The sequence below is a fragment of the Lynx canadensis genome, chromosome A2 (genome assembly GCF_007474595.2).
Source record: "Lynx canadensis isolate LIC74 chromosome A2, mLynCan4.pri.v2, whole genome shotgun sequence".
NCBI lineage: Eukaryota > Metazoa > Chordata > Mammalia > Carnivora > Felidae > Lynx > Lynx canadensis.
The window spans coordinates 61,332,343-61,352,052 of record NC_044304.2 but is presented as its reverse complement, the minus strand read 5'-3'; the positions used below and the strand labels follow the sequence as shown (position 1 = coordinate 61,352,052).

The 19,710-nt window shown below is 61.7% G+C and overlaps 1 protein-coding gene and 1 non-coding gene across 4 annotated transcripts; both read left to right on the top strand.

Annotated features, from left to right (window-relative positions):
• Nucleotides 1-491: 491 nt before the first annotated feature.
• LOC115509518 lies at nucleotides 492-623 on the top strand. The gene has a single exon (XR_003967405.1). It is a non-coding gene; the product is annotated as a small nucleolar RNA SNORA9 (small nucleolar RNA).
• Nucleotides 624-5,174: 4,551 nt separating this feature from the next.
• On the top strand, nucleotides 5,175-18,552 carry MYO1G (myosin IG). Of its 3 annotated transcripts, XM_030307614.1 has the most exons (22): nucleotides 5,266-5,357; nucleotides 6,788-6,996; nucleotides 7,121-7,214; nucleotides 7,854-8,019; nucleotides 8,194-8,247; nucleotides 8,642-8,737; nucleotides 8,975-9,094; nucleotides 9,659-9,883; nucleotides 9,994-10,139; nucleotides 10,575-10,689; nucleotides 10,803-10,973; nucleotides 11,155-11,225; nucleotides 12,316-12,390; nucleotides 12,583-12,715; nucleotides 13,270-13,436; nucleotides 13,728-13,935; nucleotides 15,480-15,703; nucleotides 16,154-16,298; nucleotides 16,883-16,987; nucleotides 17,142-17,255; nucleotides 17,794-17,948; nucleotides 18,311-18,552. In XM_030307614.1, exons 1-22 carry the CDS (start codon nucleotides 5,266-5,268, stop codon nucleotides 18,465-18,467), a joined length of 3,042 nt encoding a protein of 1,013 aa, XP_030163474.1. In that variant the 3' UTR covers nucleotides 18,468-18,552. The 3 variants fall into 3 exon arrangements, with proteins under 3 accessions (XP_030163476.1, XP_030163475.1, XP_030163474.1); XM_030307615.2 differs by lacking the exon at nucleotides 8,194-8,247 and having other exon boundaries at nucleotides 5,176-5,357; nucleotides 18,311-18,467; XM_030307616.2 differs by lacking the exons at nucleotides 15,480-15,703; nucleotides 16,154-16,298; nucleotides 16,883-16,987; ... (1 more) ...; nucleotides 17,794-17,948; nucleotides 18,311-18,552 and adding an exon at nucleotides 14,365-15,010 and having other exon boundaries at nucleotides 5,175-5,357.
• Nucleotides 18,553-19,710: the final 1,158 nt, after the last annotated feature.

Here is a 19,710-nt window from a genome sequence, read left to right as displayed (position 1 = left end):
GGCATCCGAGGCCATCGCGGGTACCCGGCGGCGCTCGCGCTCTGCTAAGGCCAGAGGAGGATCGGCCGTGGGGGCAGCGCCGCGGGGATGGGGTCGCGGCCGGGGGCGGCGTCCCGGCGCCGGCTGACCGCGTGTCCTCCTCGCGGTGCTGCCTCGGGGAAGTGACGCCGCTCACGCCGCTGCTCCCCGGCCGACGGCGCCCGCCACCCCGCTTTCACCGGAAGCCCTTGCGGAATCCGCCGAGTGTGCCCGGGGGTCTCGGCCCGCTGTTCCGGAGACTGATCGCAGCTGGGGAGTACTTGCCGGGAAGACTGGCAGGAGGGCAGCTCTGGGTAATGACCGGTCGTACGGCTGTTTCTCTGTTCTTGGAAGTTGAGGGAGTTCCGCTCAGGAGCTCCAGGGTCGTGGGGGACAGCGTTGAAGGTAGCCCCTCCCGTCTGGTCTGCAGGCCGGGCCGGTGCCCCAGGCCTAGGGGCTTTCGGGCAGGTGAGCGGCAAGCCTCCAGCGTGCCTGGGTCTGGGGTGGCCCCGTGCATTCCTTCAGCGCTTGCAAGAACATTGGGAAACGGTTTGAGGCCTTGCCCTGCTCCATCCAGAGCAAGGTTATAGACATTTCGAACAGATGACCGCGTTTTTTCCATTTCTGATGTACTGCACGTTGTAAACATCTGCAGTTGCCACGTGAGTTTAGAGGAAGTAAAGTTTCAAATCCGGGTTTTTATTCACTGCTCACCTGGCAGGTGCTCAGGAGACACACTTTTGGCAAGTGGCTACTGTTGGAGACCATGCAGCTCACAGAACGTTCACATCTACAGAAGTTATTTTGGATTTGGGGGTGTTTGCTGTGTTCACGCTCGCTGCAGATTTTATTTTATTGTCCTTAAAAGCCTTGCAAAAGTTGGAAATGAAGTTTAGGGGGAGTGGTAAAGGGGGAGCCTCCGGGAATGATGAGTGGAAAACAGTGCCAGACGAGCCCGGTGGGATGGATGGATGGATGGGATATCACAAGTTGTAGGAAAAAAACGGTGAAATTCTGCAGTGGGGCTGCTGGAGGGTGAAGCCAGCATGTGCTCATCTTAAAGGAGGGCACCCCTGTTGGTCTTTGTTCTTCCCCCAGTTCAAATCCTTGGGGACCCCCGAGAGGTGGTCTTGGGTCCAATATGGAACAGGGGCCCACGTCCAGGGTTGCCCAGCCAGAAACTGGCAGATCGCGATTGCACAGCAGGCCTCTCCCACCCTACTTACTGTCTGCCCTTTCCCAGATGCCAGACCCAGAGGGAGGAGTGGAATCTGGAAGCGGGTGGGAAGCTTAGGTGGGAGGGGAATGCCCGGGGTGTCCTGGCCTTGGTGGAGGGCTGTTGGGTGCTGTCAGGGATGGGCCAGTGTGGTCATGGCAGGGCAGCATAGCTCCTCTGGGTGGCCGGGTCACACCACGTCTCCTCTGAAGGTTGAGGCTTTCAGCAGACTTGGGATCTGCCTCTTCAGTCCACGTGCAGACGCTGACCACACCGGCCTCGAGGACACACTCAGTCTCATGTTTCTGCGGTCCTGTGAGCAAGGCGTTGACTGAACTCTGGCCCATCTTCAGATGTTCAAATAGCAGCCAGCTTTGGGACATACAAGGGAGTGCCTCCTCTGAGGCAGAGAGCAGGTAAAAGGCTTGGCTTTCCTGTAACACGCAGCCCTCCCTGTGTGTGGGTGTCTTCCGGCTCCCCTGGTGGGAATTGGGGCTGGGGGAAGATGCCGACGCCCTGACTGCTGCTGCTGAGAAGGGTCAGCTCTGTAATCAAAGGGCCTCGTGTGTCCTACCAGCATGCTTGAAACTGGCGGGCCACCTTGTCACCCTGCCCAGCACATGACAGTACTGTCCGCGGTCCCCCAGTGTGTCAGCCACCGCAATCCCAAGACGCAAGAGCCCTGAGAGATGGCCTCGGTGGCTGCCAAGCCATTCCTGGCATCTGCAGTGGTGAGTGTGCTGGAGAGGTCTGTCTTCACTTCACCTCTACTAATTTCCCTGAGTCCCCTGCCCGAGAAGTTCAAAACCATCAACTTATTCTGATCTTCCCATATTGAAAATCAGATGATGGAGTCCCAGAAAGATTAATTGCTTTCAAGCTCACGAGACTATTTTTGGACGATAGGGGTCTAATACCTGGACTCCTCAGGCCCTGATTCTTTGGCACGGTGTTGATTGCCTTGGTGGTTTTGGATTCGACCTGCAGCCTTTTCCCCAGGAACCTCCGGGGTTGGTGGTGTGCTGGCCTGGGAAGGCCAGGCTGCTGCTGAGTCCCATCACAGCGCTGGTTAGCTCATGGTGTGGCCAGGGGTGTGGATCCTGGTCCAGTTCTGTCCCTGCCTCTATGGCAACTGACATTTGGGAGTCCCTGGCTGTGCTCAAGTTAATTTTTCACAGCAGGCCTCCAAGTCCCTCCTCCTCCTGCCTGAAGGTGTGGCCTCACCACAGACATGCCCTTGTGCTGCTCCCATTCTCAAAGCAGGTGCGAGTCCTGGCATGCTCCCCTTCATGGAGGCAGCTGGAATTTTTTGTTTTCTGCCCAGGCTGGGGTCAGGGTGGCCTGGGGCCTAGTGTGCGACTCTAACTGGCGTTCTCTGATCTCAGGTTTGGATACCGCTGCGCTGTCTGCTTCCAAAACAAGGCTCGTCGCTGTCATTGTGACCCCGGCCCCTCTGACAGCTCCTGTGTGGGAAGATGGGGATAGTTAATAAAATCTTTTCAGTGTGTGGTTCAGCCCGGAGGGGTCTCCTTTCTTGTCACTCCTGTCTTTGCAAATGGCTGTGTAGGTGATGGGGCGCCAGCCCCCTACCATCAGGAGCTTTACCTGGAGCCTCAGAGCAGCCTCTGCTTCCTTGACGGACTTCCTTCCCTCTAGTCCTCACCAGCGCGGTGAGACCTGGGTGTGGGGCACATCTTCACACCTGCACACATGCAGGTGGCCAGGCCCATGTGTGGGCTGACACTCAGTGTGAGCGATGCACACGCAGTTGACTTGTTGGAAAACTGACGCCGGCCCTCTGGTGGACTACACCTGCCCACTCCCAGGTTTAGGGGTTTATTTAGCTCATGTTGGTGAGGCTATTGGCAAGGAATGTCAGCAGGCCCGGCTTGCATCAGAAAACATGTGCGGTCATGCATGCGGTCAGTCTGTTAACTGATAGTGTGAATGCACAGTGCCCACAGGTGTAACTCCAGGCCACACCAGAAGTGTACTTTCTGGGAGGAAACCCCCGGGGTGGAGGGGGAAGAGTGGGCGGTGGCTGACAAGGTGCCCTCCCTGGTGGGGCCTTCCCTGCAGCAGCCTGCGGTTCGGTACGCCCTCCCCAGTCAGGTGGGTGTAAATCTTTTTTTTTTTTTTTTTTAACGTTTATTCATTATTGAGAGACAGCATGAGTATGGGAGGGTCACAGAGGAGGAGACTGGGAATCTGAAGCAGGCTTCAGGCTCCGAGCTGTCAGCACAGAGCCTGACACGGGGCTCAAGCTCACAAACCACGAGATCATGACCTGAGCCAGAAGTCGGACACTTAACTGACTGAGCCACCCAGACACCCCAGATGGACGTAAATCTTGAGTGATCCGGGAACCTGCCAGGGAGAAACCAAAAAGATCAAGGGCATCAGCAGGGGCCAGGGTGGGGCCGGGAAGGAGAGGGACCTGGCTGAGGGAGGCATCTTGGAACTTCCGCTGACCCCGTGAGGTCAGAAGAGTGAAACACCCCCTGTGCTCCTGCTCAGTGCCCCAGCTGAAATCCCACAAGGGGTTTGTCGTGCCCCCCAAGATGGGGAGGCAACCAGGAAGGGAAAGGACTTGGTGTGATGTCATCCCCATCTCCAGATAAGACTGGTTAGGCCCGAGGTCACATTGACCGCCCATAAAGCCCATAGCAAGCTCCGCCCAGGGGCCAAATCCCCAAGCTCGGGATGGTCTTGACATTTCTACCAGGAAAAACCCAAAGAGAACTATCCAGTGATGTGAAAATTGATTCCGTTCAGGTTTTTGTGTCCCTGGAATTTCAGACCTCACCTGAGTTCCTCTAGTGTTAATGCATGCCGGGGGACGGGGGACCCCATGGGTTGGAGATTGGGGAAGTGACATCCTGGGTCAAGATTCTCCTGAGCGCTGGTGTGGAAAAGCCCTTCAAAAGCACCAGGCCTGTCTTGATGGAAGGGCCAGGCCAACAGCTCCCAAGAGAAGAGGGTGTGCAAGGGTGCCCGCCCAGTTTAATCAGGCATTTGAATAAGCATTTCCCAGTCTTACTAGGTTGTATTCATCTTAATGAATTTGAGGGGCAAAAAAAAATCCCTTAACTTGCATGTCGGTTACTGCAGGGTTCAAAAAGTGGGTTCATTGAAAGGCAGTTATTAAACAGACTAGTTTTTGAGTACAGGCCCCCGAAAGCATCCCACGGATGACTCAATTTTGGCCGATACTCTGGCCTCCGCATAACCCAGCGGGTGGAGACAGAACTGTCCGCCTGGAGGATGCCATGGGGTCAAGGAGGCTGGAGACAAATCTGAGCCAGCCGGTCTGCCCATTGTAGAGAGCTCTCTACTATTCCTGATACTTACTACTGAAGGGATAGGCCGGGGGCGGGGGGGACGGGCTTCCTGTGGCACCTCAGCCTCAGTCTCAGCCTCAGCCTCAGCGTGAGGATCCCAGGCCACCAGCCCTGTGGTGTGGTGCAGTCTGACCTGGAGCAGGTGTGGCCTTGCACAATTACATCCTGGTGTGGCCTTGCACAATTACAAGAACGTTATTCTAGACCCCGGTCCTAAGCTCTGGGCCTCAGCATTCCCCACTCTTAATCAAGATACAAGGTACCCACCCTAAAACGCACCTAGTGTTGAGCTCTGAGAGTTCACACACATGGGGTTGGCAGCCATGACCACGTCAAGCCACACGAGTGACCCTCCCCCCTGCTTGGGCCAAGGCGTGGGCATAGAGACCACAGAGGGTCCAAGCTTACTGAGGCAGTCAGCAGAAACCTTCCAGAGCCCCCAGTGCCTCCACCGTCGGGAGACCGCCCTCTGGGTGGGGGAACCAGGAAGCAAGGGTGAAAGCCCCTCTCGGGAGGGAGTGGCAAGGGGGGAGGGCAGCCCCTCCCCAGGGCCAGAACCCACTTCCTCCTTTACCACACGCGCCCAGGGAGACAGGCCCAGAGGGCTGGGCCTGCTCCCAGCACCCTCCCCTCTGTCCCTCTGCACAGGAAGGTCGGGGCCACCTGGCCCGGGTGCCTCCCGCCAGCAGGATGGATGAGGAAGGCCCTGACTGCGGCAAAGCCGACTTTGTGCTTTTGGACCAAGTGACCATGGAGGACTTCATGGAAAACCTAAAGCTCAGGTGAACGCAGGGCACCGGGCCCCCTCCCCCACCCCCAAGCTCCCTGGTCCCTGTCAGCCCAGGTTGGGGGTTGGTGCTTACACACACACACACACACACACCCGGACCGCTGTCTGGGTTACTACAGGGGGACCTGGCCGGGCACGAAGGACAGTCCTCCCAGGGCGAGGGTGGCCAGCCAGTGATGGGCCGGCTTCCCAGACCCCTGCCTTCCACACAGTCTGGCTGCCTTCTGCCCCCTCCTGCCCGGCAGGGACCGGGAGGGACCGGCAGGTGCCAGCCCCGACAGGGCACACAGTCTCTCTGGCCGGCCAGGGATCGTGCTGGGTGCTGGGCCCTGCCCTACCCCCCCCCCCCCGCCGAGGGAAGCGAGCAGGCCCTGTCCCGGGGTGTAGCTGAGATGATGCTCAGGGGGGCGCATGGGGTGCTGCAGGGCGTGGCTGCTAGAAGTGACATGGGGTCTGATTTGCCCTGCAGGAGCCAGGGGATAGGGAGATGGGGTGGCCGCCAGGACCCGGACAGCTGGACGGCCAGGGGGAACAGAAGGCGGCTGTGGAGCTGGGGGGCACCACCCGCCCGGCACACGTTGTTGAAGGAGGAGGACAGGAGAAGAGCTATTTTGTCCAGGGCTAAGCATAACCTCACTTCATTCTGACAACCTAGCCCATGAGACGGGAGGGCATCCCCAGCTCCATTTTCATGATGGAGCACTGAACCCGGCCACATGGTTCGCAGGGGGCAGATCGGGCGACAAGAGGGTGTGTGGAGGGAGCTGAGCTGGGGGACTCCCTCTACTGAGGCGGCAGCAGAGGAAGAGGAACCCCTGACAGGGACGGGCCACAAGCTGCTGGGGCAGGGCGGGTCCCAGACTGCTGGGGAGCAGGCAGCCCCGGGTGCCTCCCAGGGCAGAAAGGTCAAGAGGGGGAAGGATGTAGGTCTTGGTGGGGGGTCCCGAGAGGAAGGGCTGAGAGGTCTGAGGACGTGCAGGGGGAGGGGCCGCAGCCCTAGGCCCCCTCCCTGCACTCCTCCCCAGTCCCAGCCATCTGGGTGGGGCTGGGCGGGGGCCTCAGGACGGAAGCAGCCCGAGTCTCCTCCCACTGCCTCCCAGCCCCTTTCTCCTCTCCAACCTCGACCACCTGGCTCCACCTTTCCCAGTGTGGCCTTGGCAAATCGGCCTTTCGTGAAGTGGGTGGTCCTGATTCCTGGTACCCCCGTGGAGAGCAGCGTGGACCCCAACGTGACCCTGCAGCAGGGGTGGGGTTCCAGCAGGATGGCACCGGGAAGTCTCAGATCACCCCGCACCCGCTTCCCACTCTCAGCCCTGGGGTGGTCTAGGGCCCCTCCAAGGTTCCCCACAGCGGCCCACGGCCCCAGCACCTGGGTGTACAACCCCAGTCCTGAGCGCTGAGGCCCAGCCCCTCCTGTGCCAGGTTCGAGAAGGGCCGCATCTACACCTACATCGGCGAGGTGCTGGTGTCCGTGAACCCCTACCAGGAGCTGCCCCTGTACGGGCCTGAGGCCATCGCCAAGTACCAGGGCCGTGAGCTCTATGAGCGGCCGCCCCACCTCTATGCTGTGGCCAACGCCGCCTACAGGGCGATGAAGCGGCGGTCCAGGGACACCTGCATTGTTATCTCAGGTACGTGCCCCGTCGCCAGGGCCCAGGTAGCCTAGCCTCCCCAGACCCGGTGGAGGGGGGTGCACAGGGAACCGGTCAAGGGGAGCAGCCGCTAATTCTGTCTGACTATCCGTCTGCCCGGCAGGGGAGAGTGGGGCAGGGAAGACAGAGGCCAGCAAGCACATCATGCAGTACATCGCTGCCGTCACCAACCCCAGCCAGAGGGCAGAAGTGGAGAGGTGAGAGCAGGGAGAGCTGGCCAAGGGGTGGCTCTGGGTGTAACGCCTAGAGGGGAAGACCCATAAGAGTTCAGTGGGCTCATCTGTCAGGAGGGCTCCAGGTGACCCGCGCAGGCCCTCTCAAACCCCGGGGGAGGCAGGCCCAGTGCCAGGGGGATCCACCGCCAGGAACATGAAGAGGCAAGGTGCACAGGGCCGACAGACAGACGCTGGGCCCTCAAGCTGACCCCACAGAAGGGAGTAGTTGCCCGGACGGTCAGGAAGGGCCTGGCCCAGATGAAGGCCCACCTGTCCACCTCCTTGCCCGCTGCTTACCGGCTGTGACTGGTGGGGCCACGTGGGAGCAGCTTCCTGTGTGAGAGCCCCAGTTCTTCCTGGGCCCTTCCTGTCGAGAGGGCCAAGGTGGAGTTCCGGGGGCTGGGGCCCAGTGCTGGAAATTCTGGGCCACCCCGGGACTGGAGGTGCATGGAGGTGCAGGGCGGGGTATGCTGTCCTCCCTGCAGGCTGCAGGTGCCTGGGAGGCAAGGAGGTGCACTTCCGAGAGCACCTGGCAGGTGGCCTTCCCAGCCCGCAAGATGGGAGGCAGCAGGCAGGGGTGCCGGGTCTGCGGCCTCCAGCCTGGCCCCCCTGCCCCGCCAGGGTCAAGGATGTGCTGCTCAAGTCCACGTGCGTGCTGGAGGCCTTCGGGAACGCACGCACCAACCGAAACAACAACTCCAGCCGCTTTGGCAAGTACATGGACATCAACTTCGACTTCAAAGGAGATCCTGTCGGGGGGCACATCCACAGCTACCTGCTGGAGAAGGTGGGCCCTGCTGCCTGGGGTCCGGGGGCAGGACGCACTTTCTGGGAGGTGCCAGGCTCTGAGGGGGCCCCCTCTGCACCAGGCCTGCCTCACCCACTCTGCCCGCACCACCCTGGGGGCTCTGGGAGGGGTCCCCTGCGTGGGGCCAGGGCCCAGCTGCCCTTCTCTCCTCAGTCTCGGGTCCTCAAGCAGCACGTGGGCGAACGGAACTTCCACGCCTTCTACCAGGTGAGCCAAAGCAGGGGTGTGGTGGCGCTCAGGAAGGCCTTCTGACTGCCCCATCCACAGCCCATTTCCCTCCCGGTCTCCCGTCTGCTGTGATACCGCCAGTTCCCTACCCACCCTGCGGCTGGGGAGCTCCCTGGACACCATCGGTACGGTGTCTACACTGGGTGAGGCCCCCTGAATAGGATCTTCCTGGACTCTGGTGGTGTTTATATCATGCCTGACTGCTGAAGCGGGATATTTCTGTACTCCTGTGGTGTCTACAGCATGTCTGACCGCTGGACTCAGGCAGTGTCCACACTGTCAATGAACTCCCTCGGTTTTGTCCTCCTGCACGTCTGCGGGGGGAGTCCTTGGAGTTCAGAGGGCCTGACGAAGGGGTATGCCTGACCTCCAGGTCCTGCGGGGCTGTGAGGACTCACAGCTGGAAGACTTGCACCTGCAGAGGAACCCCGCCCTGTACAGCTTCACCCGGCAGGGAGCGGGGCTCAATGTGAGTGGGGGTGGGGCTCCGCAGGAGCACCAGGGTGCCCAGGCTCCATGGCGCCAGGTGCCAGGGCACTGGGTATAGGCAGGCGGCAGGACCACAGAGGCCCCGATTTGACGGGGATCCACGGGGAGGAATTGGGGGCTTTGCGTGGGGAGGGGTGCAGCAGGTGAGCAGGCAGGACAGGTCAGAGGCATCACGGGCTCAGCGTGGCACGGGGAGGCTGAGCCCCTCCGTCTGCAGCCCTTGGACAGTGACGAGAGGAGCCACCACCAGGCAGTGATGGAAGCCATGCGGGTGATCGGCTTCAGTCCCGAGGAGGTGGACTCCGTGCGCCGGATCCTGGCCGCCATTCTGCACCTGGTGAGCCCGGCTAGGGGCTGAGGGGCCGTGGTGTCCTAGGGCCACCCCTGGAGGAGGAGACTGGCCTCTGGCAGTCCAGCCCCATAGCCAGCCCTCTCCTGGAGGCCGCCCCGAGCTGGGGGTTTTGTGTGCCCACGTACGGGTCAGGCCTGCAACATGCCACGTCCGTGTCTGGCAGGTGAGCCTGCACTCAGCAGGCTCAACAAAGCTGAGCATCCTGCGGATGCCTCTTGCACCTGTCATTTGAGGTCTGTGTGGCTTTAGGCAGTTGCTCCACCCCTCTGAGCCTCTCTGTGAGGTGGCTTGAAGAGCAGGGGGCACATAGAGGGTGCAGGAGGACGCAGCAGGACCACGGATGTAATGTTCTGGGTGGGAAGCCTTGGAGAAGGCTCTACTGTGCACTGTGGGCCACTCCCTCATCTGGGGCCACTCCCCTGGCAGAAGCCAGGCCCCCCCACACCCCTATCCCTGCCTGTCCTTTCTTCTTCCTGGGTAGAGGTGTGCAGGCAGGCTCCTCTGGGATCTGGGACGGGGAGCCTGACTGTCATGGCTCGCTATCACCAGGGAAACATCGAGTTTGTGGAGATGGAGGAGGGCGGGCTGGAGCAGGGGCATGTGGCCGTGGCCGAGGAGGTGTTGGTGGACCACGTGGCCGAGCTGACGGCAACGCCCCGGGAGTCGGTGATGCGCTGCCTCTTGTCTCGCACTGTGGCCTCAGGAGGCAGGGAGCTCATTGAGAAGGGGCACACGGCTGCAGAGGCCAGCTATGCCCGGGACGCTTGTGCCAAGGTACTCTGGGGGCAGGCTGTGGGGAGGGAGGCGGGGACACCCAGGAGGCCTTCCCAGAGGAGGCAAGGACAGACGCAGCTCAAAGCAGCTGGCTCCTGGCCTACCCCCAGGCAGTGTACCAGCGGCTGTTTGAGTGGGTGGTGAACCGGATCAACTGTGTCATGGAACCCTGTGGCCGGGACCCCCGGCGTGACGGCAAGGACACAGTTATCGGCGTGCTGGACATCTATGGCTTCGAAGTGTTCCCTGTGAACAGGTGGGCGGCCCAACCACCGCATCCCACGCTCTGACCCCAACCTCTAGGGCCGCCTTAGTCCCACGGAGCTCCGCAGGGCTAGGGAGCAGGATGTGCAGCGTCTGTCTGTCTCAGCTGGTCCCTAGCCCCAGGCTCATGCCCCCGAGTGTGCCTCAACTGTGCTTCCCATCCAGTGGTGCCCAAGAAGGCAAGATTTGGGGCTCACTTCCCCCGGCCATGACTCCCAAATCCACTCTGGAGCATTGGCGGGGGTGGGGGGGGGGTGGTCTGGAGCGGGAGATGCTCCCCCACAGTGGGGCACCTCAGGGGAACTTCAGGGGAGCTATTCCGGGAGGGGCCGCCGTGGGTGCATGGGCTCTACACAGAGCGAACAGCCCCAGACGGGCCGGCAGGGCGAGTGCAGGGCGTAACCGCAGGCCCCTCCGCTGCCCGCAGCTTCGAGCAGTTCTGCATCAACTATTGCAACGAGAAGCTGCAGCAACTGTTCATCCAGCTTATCCTGAAGCAGGAGCAGGAAGAGTACGAGCGGGAGGGCATTGCCTGGCAGAGCGTGAGTGCCGGCAAGGGTGTGCGGGGGCCACGGGGGGCGGTGTGCACGGGGGCCCTGGGGCACAGAGTGGCCCAGGCTCACGGGCACACTTGGAGACGCCAGCCGCTCTGCAGGTGGACTACTTCAACAACGCCACCATCGTGGACCTGGTGGAGCGGCCCCACCGTGGCGTGCTGGCCATGCTGGATGAGGCCTGCAGTGCCGCGGGCACCATCACTGACCGGATCTTCCTGCAGAGCCTGGACACGCACCACCGCCACCATGCACACTACACCAGCCGCCAGGTGCTCCTCTGCCCCCTGCGGCCACCCCCGCCCCACCTGTCCCCAGCTGGTCCCTGTCTGAGCCCCACAGGCACCATGCTGCCTGTCTTGGTGGGACCTTGGTGGCCGGGCCTCCCCTCAAGGACGGTCTTCTGTGCCAACCCCTGCCCTGTGCCTTGACCCTGGCCCGCCCCCTCCCCAGCTCTGCCCCACAGACAAGACCATGGAGTTTGGCCGAGACTTCCGGATCAAGCACTATGCAGGGGATGTCACGTAAGGCCCTCTCACCATTTTTTTTTTTTTACTTTTTCTTAGTTTATTTATTTAGTTTGCGAGAGAGAGTACAGCAGGGGAGGGGCAGAGAGAAGGAGAGACACATTCCCAAGCAGGCTGTCAGCACAGAGCCAAGTGTGGAGCTTGAACTCATGAACCTTGAGATCATGGCCTGAGCTGAGATTGAGAGTCAGACACCTAACCGACTGAGCTACCCAGGCACCCCATCTCCCCTTCTTGCACGCTTGAGACGTGCCTGTCAGCAGGTACACAAGTGAAACGCATGAAATGGAGGTTTTAAGATCAGAGCTCTCAGTCCTGCCTGCACCATAGAATCCTCTGGAAGCTTTAAAAGATGCTCTCATCTAGGCCCCACCCCATGCTGGTGCTGGGGGAGGGACACACTATTATGGAGGCCTCCCTGGAGGTGCAGGTTGGGAGCTGGGGGTGGGGCACAAAGGGGCCAAAGTCAGTGTTTCCAACAAGCTCAGTACCAATGCCCGCGGAGTCCTTCAGACATCTCCGTGCTATTTTTACAAATTTACCTGTTGCTCACCTCATCCTGACTGGGACTTGAGGTGGCCCACAGGGAGAGGCACAAGTGTCTACTTGTCCCTCACAAGGACAAGAAGCGGAGAAGACAGTGCAGCCAGAGGTCAGACCCCATGCCCGCAGCCTTTGCCGGAGCCCCAGGTGGAGCCAAGAGTTTGGCCCTGAGCGATTTCTAGCCTTTGTCATCAAAGGGCAAGACAAGGAATCTGAGGTTCTTGGTACCACAGTCAAAACAGACCAATGAGTCAGGAGTTCCTCATTTAATTGCTGCCACTGATACTTACAGAAACTCAGTAGGCGCTGTTCTGAGCATGTGATGTGTATCAGGGCACAGACGGGTTGTCACTGGTCCCAGGCCACACAGCACGTATGCACTAGAGCCAGGGTTCAGTGCCGTGGGCACAACCACCAACTCATATTCCTGGAGGAAGGCTCTCAGAGAGGGGAGTCTTATGTGGGTGTTGGAGGGGGGAAGGGGGGAGGCTGGTGGGGACTTCCTGGGGCTGTCAGAGGCCCCTCACCAGCCCTGCCTCTGCAGGTACTCAGTGGAGGGCTTCATCGACAAGAACAGGGACCACCTGTTCCAGGACTTCAAGCGGCTGCTGTACAACAGGTGTGTGGGCCAGAAGTGCAGGCCGAGCCCCAGGGCTTCAAGCACGACATGCTTTCAGACGCCCAGGTCTGACACCCGCCTCATGGGCTGACAGCCTGAGGTTTAACACGGAGGCCACAAAGCTTACCAGTGGCAGAGCTGGGGCGGGGCTGCCCTCCAGAGGGCGGCTGGGGATGTGGCCTGTGTTTGCAGCTCAGACCCCACCCTGCGGGCCATGTGGCCAGACGGGCAGCAGGACATCACAGAGGTGACCAAGCGCCCCCTGACAGCCGGCACCCTCTTCAAGAACTCCATGGTGGCCCTGGTGGAAAACCTGGCCTCCAAGGTACTGTCTCCTGCCCCTGCCCCCGCCTTGGATCTTTCCAGGTTCTTCTGTCTGTGCCTGTGCATCAAACTGCACCCCCCCCCCCGCCGACTTCTGCACATCTTGGGAAAGGTAGTGTTCACCTCCTGCAGTGAGCTGCACCCCACCCCCACGCCCACCCCCACCAGCCAGCAAGAACCCGCCACAGTGCCAATGACATGTCCTGGGCTGGGCTGAAGCCTGAGTAAATTCGTGGTTTGAAGCCTCTTTCCTGTCCCCACCGCCTAGTGCATGGGCGGGACTCACAGGGACAGGAAAGCAGCTTCTTGGGGAGCTCAAAGTCAAAAGGGCCCTCAGGAAGACCCCAGAGCCCGCTTAGCCACAGAACATCTGGACATTCAGCCTGGCCTCTGCGGAGGCAAGAGGGAGGCCGGCACAGCCCCTCAGCCTCCCCTTTCCCCTGCAAGAGCCCCTTCCCATACACACAGTGAGGGAGTGGGGCAGGGGGCACACCTGCCAGGTGGCCGGGTGGGGGGGCTGACGCTGGTCTCCCTGAGTGTCCTCTGTCGTGGCAGGAGCCTTTCTACGTCCGCTGCATCAAGCCCAATGAGGACAAGGTGGCCGCAAAGCTGGACGAGGGCCACTGTCGCCACCAGGTCGAGTACCTGGGGCTGCTGGAGAATGTGCGTGTCCGGAGGGCCGGCTTTGCTTCCCGCCAGCCCTACCCTCGGTTCCTGCTCAGGTACCACTCCCTGTGACTAGGAGCCCCATCCCCCCAGTGTCTGTCCCCCACGGGCTCCAGTGAGGAGTCTGAGGGGTAGGCAGAGGGTCCCAGACGCAGCCAGGGCCCCTCAGACTCAGACACGCAGGACACTGGCAGCGAGGACCCTTGCAGGACAGGGGACAGGATGGCCGTGGGCTGGAGTGAGTGGCATGTGGGGCGGTGGCATGGGCCAGGTGTGACAGGCCAGCGTGGGGCGACTCCACACCTGTCCCTAGAGCATGGCGCCCACCGCCCTGTCCTGCATCACAGGTACAAGATGACCTGTGAGTACACGTGGCCCAACCACCTCCTGGGCTCCGACAGGGCAGCCGCGAGTGCCCTCCTGGAGCAGCACGGGCTGCAAGGCGATGTGGCCTTTGGCCACACCAAGCTCTTCATCCGCTCACCCCAGACTTTGGTCACACTGGAGCAGAGCCGCGCGCGCCTCATTCCCATCATCGTGCTGCTGCTGCAGAAGGTGTGCTCAGCTGGGTGCCCACCATGGAGAGTGTGGGGAGAAAGGTGTTCTTGGGGGGAGGCGGGAATGGGTGTGCACCTTGGGGGGAGGGGGGAGGGGTGTGCACCTGGAGGGGGGAGGGATGTGCACCTGGAGGGGGGAGGGGTGGGTGTGCACCACCTGGAGTTGGGGGTGTGCGTGCACCAACGGGCCCACAGGCACACCTCCAGGCACCACAGGAATCCCCTTTAGCCAGAGACAGACCAGGACTAAAACTGACTTAATCAAAAAGTATGGCTGTGGTTCAGTTCACCTCAGTCCTTGAGGCTGTCGGTTCCAGGCTGGGGTGGATCCAGGTGCTCAGAACAAGATTTTTAGGAATCTGGCTGCCATCTTTTTATCTTCCTTTTTTTTTTTTTTTTTTAACTTTTTTCTTCTTTATTCTAAAAGTCTTGGGACCTGGACAAAACCATGCATGCTGGTGCTCCAAACTCCCCCACCTACTCCCCGCAATCAGTTGTGTCACCCTGTGACCAGTGTGGTTTTCTGCAGACACCTGCACCCCATCTCAGTTCTGTTCAAGCAAATCATTTTGTTTAGAGTCGTTTCAGGATGTGTATCTAAAGGATGGGGATGCCGCCGTGTCTCTCCCTGTTTAACATTTTAAACCTACTGAAAAGTCAACAGATTTCTCTGATTACTTACTGTCCACCTGGACTGCTACATCCTGTGCCCCTTACCCCACCTCTATGCGTCTGTCCCCACACCCACATTCAGACACTCATACACGTGTATTTCTGTTTTCCTGAATTCTATAAAGTAATGACACCCCCAAATATCTCAGCACACATATCCTAAGAACAAGGATGTCAAACCATGCTGACCTTAGCAGACAAGAAACCTAACGCTGATAAAACATCATCCATATATCTGAATCACACGCAGCCTGTGTTCAGGTTTCCACAAATGTCCCACTATTACTTCTCACATCTTTACAAACCCAGCCAGTGACAACACACTGCATTTAATAATTGTTAGCTTTGCTCTCTCTCCTAACACATACGGACCGTTTTTAGGAACAGGACACAATACCTCTGTCACAGAAACGGGACTCAGAAGGCTCACACTGGGTCCTTGTGGCCCGATGTTTCCAGGGCTGTCCACAGTGCCATCCATCCTAACCTCCATCTGTTTGAGTCTGGGCTGCCTGCTGTGGGGCTCCAGTCTGGGTTTTCATGGTTGTATTCTTGGGGTGCCCCCCATCTTGGGGCCTCCTGGGGTTGGAGGTCAGACCTGGGCCAGCTCAGCTCAGCCCCTCGTGGGGGGAGAAGCACCCACACCTGCGGGTGTCGGATCTTCCTTCTAAGGGTGTGCAGCAGGAGCTCTCCCAGGGGTCAGGCAGAGGCCCCGACAGGCAGGGCCGTGTGCCCACTTGGGAAGCAGCCTGCCGCCAGGTGGAGGTGGCCCCTGGGCAACACAGACAGGTCAGCCTTGCCCAGCAGCAGGCTGTGGGTGGAGGGGGTGGGGGCCTGGCGGGCCTGATGAGAGCCTGGCTGGCCCCCCAGGCATGGCGCGGCACGTTGGCCAGGTGGCGCTGCCGGCGTCTCCGGGCCGTCTACACCATCATGCGCTGGTTCCGGAAGCACAAAGTGCGCGCTCACCTGGCGGAGCTGCACAGGCGCTTCCAGGCCGCGAGGCAGCCCCCCTTGTACGGCCGGGACCTGGTCTGGCCGATGCCCCCTGCTGTGCTGCAGCCCTTCCAGGACACCTGCCGGTTGCTGTTCTGCAGGTGCGAGCCCTCAGCCCCACCCCTGCGCTCTCCCCCACACAGCTAGCGCCCACTGAACCCCCGGTGCCAGTCACCTGCACCTCGCAAGCCCCATTTCATAAGCGGGAAAACAGGAGGCCGTGCACATTAGCTGGGTCCCCACACCCCCACGGTCATCAGCAGAGCCCCGAGGTCTCCTTGCTGGAAGCCTGCAGAGGACGGTGGCTGGCTGGGGCCAGGCAGTGGGGGAAACAGCATCTGAGTAGAGCTCTGAAGGTTGGGCAGGAGTTCTCCGGGAGGGAGCCCCAGCAACTGCTGTGCTCAGACCAGGGAGGCTGAAACACAGGGCGGCCAGGGCCAGGCTGAGAGGCTGGGCCTTGTCCCATGGGGGAAGGGAGTAGAGGCCATGCATGTGAGTTCTGGGGGGCAGGACCTGGGATGGGGTCCATCTGACCACCAGGTTCCCTTCAGGTGGCGGGCCCGGCAGCTGGTGAAGAACATCCCACCTTCAGACATGGCCCAGATCAAGGCCAAGGTGGCTGCCATGGGGATCCTGCAAGAGCTGCGGCAGGACTGGGGCTGCCGGCGGGCCTGGGCCCGGGACTACTTGTCCTCTGTGAGTGCTGGGGCAGTGAAGGCTGGGCACCAAGGAAAGGCTCAAGGCTAGACCTTGCCGGTGTCCACCCCCAGTGTCCTCTCCCAGGGCTTGGCTGTCCAGCCGGCTTGGAGGCCATGCCCCTCTGCCAGCCCCTTGCCTCTGAAGTTTCAGCTTTCCACCCAGAACCAGCTGGCCTGGGCTTTACTGAACATGGTCTCCTCCACCCTCTGTCCCCCACCCACCCCCTTCTTGGGCTCATGCACCCCTATGCCATGGCTCCCCTTGGCCCTCACACAGGCACCGGGAGCTGTGCCCCTGGCCCCATTCTACAGGGGATGAAGGCCAGGGGCTCAAAGTTTTCCCTGGTCCCGTCTGGCCCCTGCCATCCCAGCTTCTGGGCTGGTGGGCAGCAGTGGAGGGCACAGGCCTGTAGAACCTGGGGCTGCACCAGTCCGTGCAGGGGGGCCCCCAGAGAACCCAGGGGAGGCTGCACAAGGCCTCACTCAGCTTGGCTTCCAAAGCGAAGGGTAGCCGTGTGGATTCACCAGACTTGCTGCTGGTCAAGCAAGGACCTCCCTCAGGCAGGCCCCATCTGTCCTCAGGCCACCGACAACCCCACAGCCTCTGGCCTGTTCGCCCAGCGACTGAACGCTCTCCGCGAGAAGGACGGCTTTGGGACTGTGCTCTTCTCCAGCCACGTCCGTAAGGTGAGAAGTGGGGCCGGAGGGCCGCAGCGCAGCCCAGCCCAGCCCAGGTTGGAGGTTTCGGGAGCTGTCAGTTCCACCCCGGTCCGTGAAAACCCGGGCCCAGGGAGAGGAGGCCCTGGGGCGCGACAGGACCCCCAAAGCACCTGTCCCACAGGTGAATCGCTTCAACAAGAGACAGGACCGGGCGCTCCTGCTCACTGACCGGCACCTTTACAAGCTGGACCCGGGCCGTCAGTACCGGGTGATGCGGACCGTGCCCCTGGCCTTGGTGAGCCCCGTGGGGGTGAGGTGGGGGCTTCTGCGGGGCCCCGCCCCTCGAGCCTACCTGGGAAGACCTGAGCTTTCTAGAACTCAGCATCAGCTCAGGGTGGCGGGAAAGGCAGGGGCCGAGCCGTGGGGCCCTCTTCCCCGCACCCCTGTCTCCTGCCCCACCATGCTCTTGCCCCTGTGGGGGAGGGGGTGCTGTAACCGCGTGGGGGCCCACCTGGTGCGTTGGCCACGCCACTGGCGCCGGTTGGACATTAATGGGTGGAGGGCAGAAGGTTCAGTGTCCCGCCACGCCAGCACACTCAGGGTGAGAGCCGCAGGGCAGTGGTGGCACTGGGTTAGAGGCGCCCTTCGAGAACATTCCACCCTGTCCTGGAGCAAGTTCTCTGGAGCAGCGCCTGGGCCAGTCCTCCCCTTTGGGGCGGACCCGGGGCGGGAGCCCGGGCGGTGGGGGGGGGGGGGGGAGCTCGCAGGGGCCGCAGGGACAGCCGGGTGGGGAGGGGGTGGGCGGCTGAACCTAGCTAGCCCTCGCTGAGCAGGTGACCGGGCTGAGCGTGACCAGTGGGCGGGACCAGCTGGTGGTGCTGCACGCGCGGGGCCAGGACGACCTAGTCGTGTGTCTGCACCGCTCCCAGCCGCCGCTGGACAACCGCGTCGGGGAGCTGGTGGGGGTGCTGGCGGCGCACTGCCAGGGGTGAGTCAGGGGCGCGCGGGGGTGGGGGGGGCTCTTCCAGGGGTGAGTCCAGGGAGCGGGGGTGGGGGGGTGCACTGGCAGGTATGAATCTGGGGCGCGCGGGGGTGGGGGTCACTGCCAGGGGTGAGTCTGGGGCGCGCGGGGGTAGGGAGGCACTGCCAGGGGTGAGTCCGGGGCGCGCAGTGGGGGGAGCACTGCCAGGGGTGAGTCCTGGGGCGCGGGGGGCTGGGCACTGCCAGGGGTGAGTCCTGGGGCACGGGGACAGGGGGCGCACTGCCAGGGGTGAGTCCCGGAGCGCACAAGGGAGGGTGCTGCGCCGCGGATCCCACCCTGCCCCTGACGGCCCTCCCGCCCGGATTCAGGGAGGGGTGCGCCCTGGAGGTCCGTGTCTCCGACTGCATCCCGCTGAGCCAGCGCGGGGCCCGGCGCCTCGTGTCAGTGGAGCCGAAGCCCGAGCAGCCGGAGCCAGATTTCCGCTGCAGCCGCGGGGCCTACACCCTCCTCTGGCCAAGCCGCTGACCTGCCGGCCGTGCCCCGCACCCCCCCCACCCACCCAACGCCAGCCCCGCAACGCACAATAAAGGAAGCGTGTCTCTGCCCTTCCAGACTTGCATCTGTGGGTGGACGTCCGCACAACTGCCAACAACTTGGGAAACGTCACCCCAGCATCCTCCGCTGACCCCGTGCAGTCATGGGAAGGGGAGGAAGAGGCCTGGGGGCCCAGTTCGGTGGGGCAGCAAGACCCGGTTCTTCCAGGGACCCCAGACTGGACCCGCTGGATGTGCTGCCCACAGTCCGGGAGGAAAAGTGCCCTTTATGTTCCAGGGCCAGGGTCTCTTTTCCTGTTCCCCTCCCATAAGGCTCCTCGCCTTATCCCTACTGAGCCATGGGGAAGCTCCGGGCTCCCAGGGCCACCTCAGGACAGGGCTGTGGCTAAGCGCAGCAGACACTGTCCCAGCTGCTGTGTCTCTGCTGAGTGCGGGCATTCCAGGCCCCAGGAACCCTCCCTCTGGGACACAAAGGACCTTGAGTCCGGGGCTGTTCAGAAACCACCCAGAGGAAGATGGATACGCCTCCCTCTCTCTGGCCAGTAGAGCGGGTCCCCAGCCCCTCTGTCCCTCAGTGTCCCAGCCCTGCCATCCCCACCCCCAGAAATCTCTGTCCGTAGGTGGCTCCTTCCTCCTGGGACTCACTAAATTTGGGTAGCATCCTTGCCTTGTTGTTCCCAGTTGATATGGAAGGACGTGGCATGTGTCCACCACAGCCACCTGGAAGGGCTCACAACTTCTGAGGCCTCCCCAGGGGGTGCGGCAGGTCGCCACCTGCTGGGTGGGTGGCTTTGTTAGGCTGTTCCTGCCCTGGGAGCCCAGCCGGGAGGCCCATGGAGAGTCCCACATAGCCCGCTCCCACGTCTGTCCCCAGCTCTGGTGGCCTTGGGACAAGCCAGCCCTTCTCTGAAGAGCAAGCTGACGGTGAAGGGTGCTCAGATCCCCTGGGATCCGGAGAGTCAGCTGCTCTGCACAGCGGGTGGTCCCGGCCAAGGCCAGCAGGACAGCCTGCTTTCTTTCCGGGTTCTCTGCGGCTTTGTGAAGGAGAAAACACTTCCTGGCCACATTTGGGGGTCCAGCCCTGCTGGGGGTGCTCCGTGCTGCAGGCCCAGAGCCAAAAGTGGTTTCTCCAGCCTCCAGACAGGAGCATCATGGCTGCCGGGCAGGTTCCCCGGGCTGCAGGGTCTGGACACCAGCAGAGGGGTCAGGAGACA